Genomic DNA, 7,988 nt, shown 5'->3' with positions numbered 1-7,988 from the left:
GAGAGTTTGCAGCTGTCATGGTTGTTTTCTCACTCTTTTTCGCATTCATGCATCTTTCCTTTGGCATCAAAGCATTCAAATAGATTGATTATATAGGAGAGATCGTCATTGTGATATCTTTATATGATTTACTATTTTTATTAAGATCATTTCGTCCTCCATTTCATTTGCAAAATTCCTTATTATTAAAAATATTTCTTACTTTTTCCCAAAAAAAGTTTAAAGAAAATTACAATAAATAATTACCATGGTAACACATTCCCTTCCATTCTTTCTTTTTCATTGCTCCCAAACATAAACTTAACCATAATAACGGCAGAAGGCATGCATGTTTGGTTACCAAAAGGTAAAGATGATTAGTGTAACTTTTATGGATCAGACGACCCCCCATCTCTTATAATTTATCACAACAATCTCAGGCATAAAAATTTCTTCTCTATTTTATTTCCACGTGTTCCTGCTAATGTTCATACTTCATTGTCAGGGTTGGCAATATATACTCTACCTGTGGAAAACCAACTCGAACCAACCCGTTCGAGTAGGGTAGCTGCGGGTAGGGTACAAATTTGCCTACAGATAAGATAGGGTACGATACGAGTTTAGGATATATCCTACCCTATTTTATCCGCACCCCTAATATATTATATAATATATATGTAAAAATTATGTATGTAGTGAAAAAAATGAGTCTTATATTCACAATCTTTTTCTTATAAAAATTTGAAATAATCACTAAGTTAGTTAATGATTATATTATTTGTAATTTTATGTTGGATTTCTTTAAGATTTTATTGTTTTTAAGTTTAATTTAAACTTAATTTTTTATTTTATATTTTATTAATATTTTTTTGTGACTTTTGTATTTTATTAATATGTATGAAATTTAGAATGATTTAATTTTATATTTATTTATTTATTTATTTTTTGGTTTCTATGGATAAGGTCAAATAAGGTAGGGTTTAGAACTTTAGGATGCGGCTAAGGTTAGAACAGAATTTTAAAAAAGTTTTCAACTAGCGGATAGAATTAGGGTAGAATCTAAACCCTGCTAGCCTACCCTATCCTACCTATCCTACCCATTGCCAGCTCTATTCATTGTCCATCGATGAATTTCACGGTTCTAATGCCAAAAAAAAAAACAAAAAACAAAAACAAAAACAAAAAACACACACACACAAATAAATAGTGAAGTACTACGATTACTCCTACTGAATTTTGTTATGGACCAAATTATACAGAGAAGAAAGTCAAATCCTTTAGGCAAATTATATGCAAAAAATCTCGTTCCTAGCGAAATTGCATCTCTTGGATAGAAAGTTAAGTATTCTAGACAAAATTTTGGAAGAGAGAATTCTGTGTCATAAATATGAATAAATAACGGCATTTTAAAAACTCGCATCTCTTCATTTTCACTAAGTGATTTTTTTTTCATTATAATATTTTTTCAATAAAGAAAATTTCATTGAAAATAGTCTACCATTCGTAAATTAAATGAAAAAGAATAATAAATCTACACAATACCAACCGAAATCAAATATAGAAGCCAGATAAACAATATGAAGCTCTTGCAACCCACTAATCACTAAACCAATCCTTGAAAGAGCTTCTGCTTCTATCTCAACTCTCAAGCACACACTATGCATAGACTATAGTTATTCCGTCGACCTTGCCACTAAACGATTTTATATTAAATTGGATTTTACATATAATAACCCAGTTTTTTGTAGTATAGGATTGCTCTAAAAATAATCACCCCACTAGACAATGTGTTTTCCCACGTTACCGAACCAATTAAAAATCCCATCTATTGTAAAAATATGAATTTCCAACATCTAATGAAATACAATAAAACATACTTGTTATAATGGCAACTGCAGTGACTCAATTAGATGAGGCGTATGGAAGAGGAAAATTTATGAGATTGGCAGTCAATGGAAGCTGGTAAAGAATCTTTCGGAAAATATAATTAGCAAAATTTCACTTGAAATAGTTGATCGGCAAAGTATGTTACAATAACGGGACCAGCCAAATCACCAGCAGCACAGCCTGGAGGAAAAAAAAGAATGAAAAATTAGAAAGAAGAACAAAAGATATAATGAAACCTTAGGTAAGAAAAAAAAAAGTATAGTAAGCATTGAAAAGAAAAACATTATCAAACAATCAAGTAGCTTTTCGCATTTGTTCGACACTTACCAATCCACTGGCCAAGCGATGGACGAATAAGGATAGCACCAATGCCAGCTCCTATGGAAGCGAATATTAGAGATGACGAACACCTAACTGTAGCAACAAAAATTCTCTGCCCAAGAATTGCAACTTGCTCGGATTTGTCAACATTGTTACCCTCATCATCTGGGGACTTGAAAATCGATTTAAAAAACCGGTACATGTCGATGCCTACTTGGACAATCCATGATGCTGCAACTCCAAGCATGTGTCCTGTAAACAACGAACAGATAGTCGGCAAAAAATAAATGCAAGTCAAACGTTAGGCAAACTCAACTTCTCAAGACTAAAAGATGATTAAGTAAGGGTGTTTTGACCTCGAAAAGTTGTTCTGCTAACACAAAAGAAGTAAACATGATAAGGCATATTCCTTGCAGCCTTGCGAGAAGCTGATTTAGGGACATCTGTTCAGGAAATCAACACCAACTACTGTAAGATTTTTTGGAGATCATACAATGAACTTCATTGCAATGAGAAAGAAAAAGAAGATAAGAGATCACACAATATAAATCAGACACTACAACTAAAATTTAATTGATATATCTATCCAAGACATTTTTCTAGGAAAGAATAAAATAAAATATTCTTTTCGTGGAAAATAGTAATTACTTTTGGGTATGTATGTGCAAAGAGTATATACAAATGATTAGAGGGAGTGATTAGTAATTGAATGGTTGTTCAATAAATTTAAAGTAGGGGAGTATATACATGTCAAGTTGCAAGGAAGGTGTCCCTCCCTTTGTCATTCCAAACCTTCGCTTCAAATTATTCGTACACTTTTTTCCATTCCATAACCAATAATGTGGCAGAACTTGAAATTAGTTCTAGTGTACATACCTTTAAGAATTTTCCATGCCATTCTTTCTGAAACATAATGAACAGCAATTCTTTCTAAAATCCTTCTAGTCATCACAACGGTTGTCTGTAAAGGCATGCAAGACACAATTACCAACTAAATTTAAACGTTATGAGAACTGAGAAATGCAATGGAAATTTCCCACATAGCAGGGTGTGAAAGCCAAGGGAACCAAACCTATTTACTTGGGAATTACCCAATACATAGTATCTATCAACAGCAAAAAGATTAGTGTGGAGGAGTATCGAATGAAGATAGTGAATTATTTAAATTTAATTTCATTAATAACAATAACAACAAACTAGCAGTGAATAAGTATGCATTTATTCTCCAACGCTAGATGTCTGAGGAGGCTAATTAGATTGGGGGAAAAGAGTCGAATAAACTAATATGAGCGAATTTGTGCAATCTTACATATATAATTGTAAATACTTCATAGAAAATGAAGTTTGCATAACATTTGATAGCCTGGGCACACCTATAATAAATAGATGTAGATTATACTTGGAATAGATATATGCACTATGATAGAGATGGAGGTCTTCTGAAGCTGACAGCATTGACCACCATAACCATGTCAGGATTTTATTAAAATTATTCCTAGTTAATGTTATATTTTAAGTAACTTAGATTAACTGATCAGCAACAAATTTGGACTCAGATTAGAAATTAGCATCCTAGAGCATATTACATAGGTCAGCTATATGATAAACAAGGTCAATAGCATGGATGGAAGCCAGAGATGGATTGCTATACTTACATTATGGGTTGCTTCTTATGTTTTTGTCAATTAGCACCATTCAAAAACAGAAATGTTATTTCGACAACTCAAAGTTGTATATACCAAAAAGTTTTCTTGTTAACTTTGCAAATAGATTGAAACATCAATGAAATTTAAACTGTCTGTAATTTCTGAATACTTTAACTTCTGTAAATAGTTTGAAACTTTAGTTTAAAGCGTCTGTAATTTCTTAATGGATTGCAACATTTGAATAGAAAAAGTGAGAGAGAATTTGTGGACCGACACCTTTATTACACTCGATCAAAATTGTTGAACTTTGAATTGTCAAAATAGCAAAACCAATCATCGTCATGCTTATTAAAGTGCAGCCACATATTGATGAAAATTTCAGATGTTTTTGTGTTACTGAAACAATTTTAAACCAAGGGCTACTACCCTGCTTTAAGTGTGAACTACAAATACCCAGTGTTTGTTACTGTTGAATGTATAGAAGTTCGAAAATTTGCCAAGAATGAACCACCATCGTGGCTCCCTAAGCTAATAAATATCTAGTGCAATTTGTAAGATAAGACTAATCTTTGGGGGGCCACGATAGCATTTCTTTAGGGGGGCCATTTTGTCAAAAACAGAATTTGAAGGGTCAAAATGGTGGTTTACTCATTTGCTAAATTCCATATGTCAAATCAAAAGCCTGGTTTAATAATCAAACACATGCTGTCTGCGTTGAATACCATAGGGAATGGATCCTCTCAATTTTTTCCCCTCAATTGTTTGGTAAAGTGTGATCTCTCACCTTACATTCTTTAAGTGGGACCAAGAGAAAATATGTGAAAGAAGATATTGAATGGTTATAGAAAAAAATTGAGAGAAAAAAAATTGAGGATCCACTCCCTAACATGATCATCTACCTATGTATGATGACAAGGAGGCTTAAAGAAATCAGAGATAGGATATCCTAACAGCAAAACATCATTGCCACTAATAATAAATGACAAACACACTCATCAATTTCATAAATTATGAATATTTCTAGTAAATAATTGGCTGAACAAAGAATAGACAAAGAAGGATAAATAAAATCACACCTCACGGATGATTTGCTTCACTGATTTCTTGAAGGGGACAACCAGATCAGTCGGCTGCTCTTCCCTCTCCTCAAGGAAATCGTCATCTTCCATTTCAGCACGAGGCTCCAAAAGAGGCAAATAGAACATTAAGAATGACCTTAGGGATGTCATCATCAAAGGCCTAAATTCAAAAGCAGAGAATAGAGGCTTAAGCTCCACATTGTAGTGTTTGGTAGTACTATATCTTAGAGAACCATCATTATTATAAATCCCTTTAGAAGCACTTTGTAGACCAGAAATATAATCTTCAGATACTGCTGCACCAGCATCGCAATAAGCAACTGGCGACCTGAAATTCAAGTGGAAAGACTCTTGAAATACATATGCTAGTTGCTCAAGGTTAACCACAGTAGAATAGACAACAGCATTACTGATTGTAATGAAGAGTAGACAAGACCATAGAAGGTCGATGAAATTCATTTACCCCTGTCCAGGTTTGTCTGCAATTCCATTCTAACAACTTTAATAGCCTACAATTTAAATCCCCTATGTCTATATATACTTTCAATAATAAATCAGCCTAAAGATTCAAAACGTGGAAACAGTTCAAAGGTATGACATTCTTTAAATCTAAGAATTTTTTACTGGCTCGTAAATAAGTCTTTAAACAATTGCAACTTGTCCAAATTTGTAAAATATAAATAAATAAACAACATCTTGAAATCAGCTTGCTAAATCTCCAAAAACCCATTATGAAAAACAGCTTGATTTTCCAACATCCAAATGCCAAATCAAATATAAAAAAGTAATCATGTATTCTCTCATATTTTATACCCATATCCACAACAAAGTAAATTCATTATCCATCCGTATAACAAGAATGACTGTATAGACAAATCGAGGCAGAAGAGCATACCCAAAAAAAGCCCTTGAGGCAAAGCCAGTACCAGCAGCAAAGGAAGCTGCAGCACCAACAGCAGCAGAGGCAGAGAAAAAGGCAGAAGACTGAAAGGGTTGTGGAGAGTGCAAACCAGAGCCAAAGTTTTGGTTTTTCCTCCACAGGTCTAGAAGTATAGCTATTCCAGCCATTATTGGAGCTTCTGACGTAAATCAGCAAGTTGCAAATAAACTGCCTTATAATCTCATACGCAGAACACGGTGCCAAATATTCCTCGAACTGTGGCCTTCTAAACCCTGATCCACATACAAAATGTGAATAATAGGCTAATAGTGATGCAATTAGCTATAGGAAAATCTACCAACTTACTGAGAACTCACATCAGCATCACTATTACCAGAATACAAAACCAAAACAAAAACAAAATCAACATACCCTCAAAGTTTCTTAACAGGAAGTCATAACAAAGGGAACTCAAATAGATATCAAGCGAAGACGAAAATGATAAGAAGTCTAATCATAAGCTTTATATATCATCTTTCATAACAAAGTTGATGTAAAATATTTCAGTTGTAATTGGCGTACCACTGCACTATCATCAACTATACCATTGGAAAAACCACAACACTTGGTCTTAAAAAGTGAACACAAATTGATTAGTATACCCCAAAACAAAGCCGAGACTCAAAAATATACACCTTGCTGTGTTCTGTTTAGACCAACCAGACAAAACTTTCTCACTTTCAACTTAATATAAGGCTAGATAAACAGCTCAACTAGTCATATTATAAAACCAGATCAAAGATTAATAGTAAAGCGAACAAAATAGCACATGTTGAAGTAATCATGAACTAATTTGAAATATTAACAGTGCTAGAATTCCAACACAATCTTCCGGTCAAATATCATCCCTAGGGAGAAAAGAACCTTAGGGAACAAGCTCGGTCAATGAAGAAACACTGTTGGATAGGGCAATGATTTTTGAGCTAAAGTCTTGAACAGAGCAAGAGGAAACAAAAATGTGATTAACAAAAGACAAAAGCTAAAATTAGAAACTAAAAATTCTAGAGAAGGAATTTATGGGGGTTATAATCTTGCATCGTACTCAGAAGCAGAAAAATGAAAGATTATAAGGAAAGGTAAAAACGAATCGCACCCAAACAGTGGACTTGGGCGGCGGCGACAACGGCGGCTACCTCATCGGCGACGTCAACATCTTCCTCTAATCCTTGCTTCCTGAGCTGGTGATCCGACGCCAAACAGCGGTAGGTGCAGAAGAGAAAACATTCGAGGTTACCGGTGGTGAGGTGGCGACGGCGACGGCGATGGCGAGTGCAGCGTGACGAGAGGGGGTTAGGGCTTCGAGATTTGGGTCGATTGGATCCGAGAGAAGAGAAGAGAGACCAATGGGGTGTCAGTAGAAATATGCGGTTTAAGATTAATTTTTTATTTAAGAAAAATTGAACTATTTATAACTATAGTATCAATAGCAAGATTAGAGGCTTCATATATTTTTATGGACAATTTATCTAAATAAAATATTTGGGATTTATATTTATGCAAAAGTAATAATTTAAAACTAATTATATATGTGTTTTATTTTAAATTTATATAACTCGCATAATTTATTTTAAGAAGAGGGATATTTATATATAAATCGTGGAATTTCTAATAAATAATCTGTCACAATTTATGAATAAGTAAGTTTATATATAAAAATTGCATTTTTGAGTATGTGAGTAATTGGAATTGAGAGAATTTGGAAGAGAATCCAGCGACAACGATATTCTGTCATTCTGATGAGGTGGGGTCATAGAAAATCAAGATTGTTTGCCTCGATTGAACGATTTTGCTCACGTGACTCGAAGCATCAATGAAGAGGTTAGTTTTTTATATGTTGTTCTCTTTAGGTGTTAGTTATTTGTTGTTCCATTCATATTCTATGTCACTTTGATGTGTAGTTAGGGTATTTTTATAAATACTTTGAAGATGTTGGTGAGTTAAATGTTAAAATTTGATTGGTACCAGTTTAATTTTTTTGTTAATTTATGTGTTAGTTTTTTTTTTGAATTATTTAATTCACAAAAAAATTAGACATTAGTAATTTATCTGTTAAAATTTGATTAATACCGAATTAATTTGTCTGTTAATTTATGTGTTGGTCTTTTTTGTGAATTATTTAATTTATAAATAATTTAG

At 33.2% G+C, this 7,988-nt stretch overlaps 1 protein-coding gene across 2 annotated transcripts; it reads right to left on the bottom strand.

Moving 5' to 3' along the window:
• Positions 1–1,666: 1,666 nt before the first annotated feature.
• On the bottom strand, positions 1,667–7,271 carry LOC112697453 (uncharacterized). Of its 2 annotated transcripts, none has more exons than XM_025750635.3 (7): positions 6,946–7,271; positions 5,808–6,085; positions 4,910–5,240; positions 3,064–3,148; positions 2,544–2,630; positions 2,194–2,439; positions 1,667–2,046 (listed from the first exon to the last, which is right to left on the bottom strand). In XM_025750635.3, the coding sequence occupies exons 2-7, from the start codon at positions 5,978–5,980 to the stop codon at positions 1,967–1,969; spliced, it is 1,002 nt and encodes a 333-aa protein (XP_025606420.1). In that variant the 5' UTR covers positions 5,981–6,085; positions 6,946–7,271; the 3' UTR covers positions 1,667–1,966. The 2 variants fall into 2 exon arrangements, with proteins under 2 accessions (XP_025606420.1, XP_025606421.1); XM_025750636.3 differs by having other exon boundaries at positions 6,986–7,266.
• Positions 7,272–7,988: the final 717 nt, after the last annotated feature.

Source organism: Arachis hypogaea, chromosome 16, assembly GCF_003086295.3.
Source record: "Arachis hypogaea cultivar Tifrunner chromosome 16, arahy.Tifrunner.gnm2.J5K5, whole genome shotgun sequence".
NCBI classification, from domain to species: Eukaryota; Viridiplantae; Streptophyta; class Magnoliopsida; order Fabales; family Fabaceae; genus Arachis; species Arachis hypogaea.
The sequence above is the reverse complement of the archived record's forward strand: the minus strand, read 5'-3'. Positions and strand labels throughout refer to the sequence as shown.

Bases quoted from the DNA above. Each gene is read 5' to 3' on its own strand.
- LOC112697453 (XM_025750635.3), bottom strand. From the start codon at position 5,980: ATGGCTGGAATAGCTATACTTCTAGACCTGTGGAGGAAAAACCAAAAC. The intron at 5,241-5,807 runs GTATGCTCTTCT...CTTGAATTTCAG, and splicing joins GCCTCAAGGGCTTTTTTTGG to GTCGCCAGTTGCTTATTGCG. The intron at 2,631-3,063 runs GTATGTACACTA...TTTCCTGAACAG, and splicing joins GGCATGGAAAATTCTTAAAG to ATGTCCCTAAATCAGCTTCT.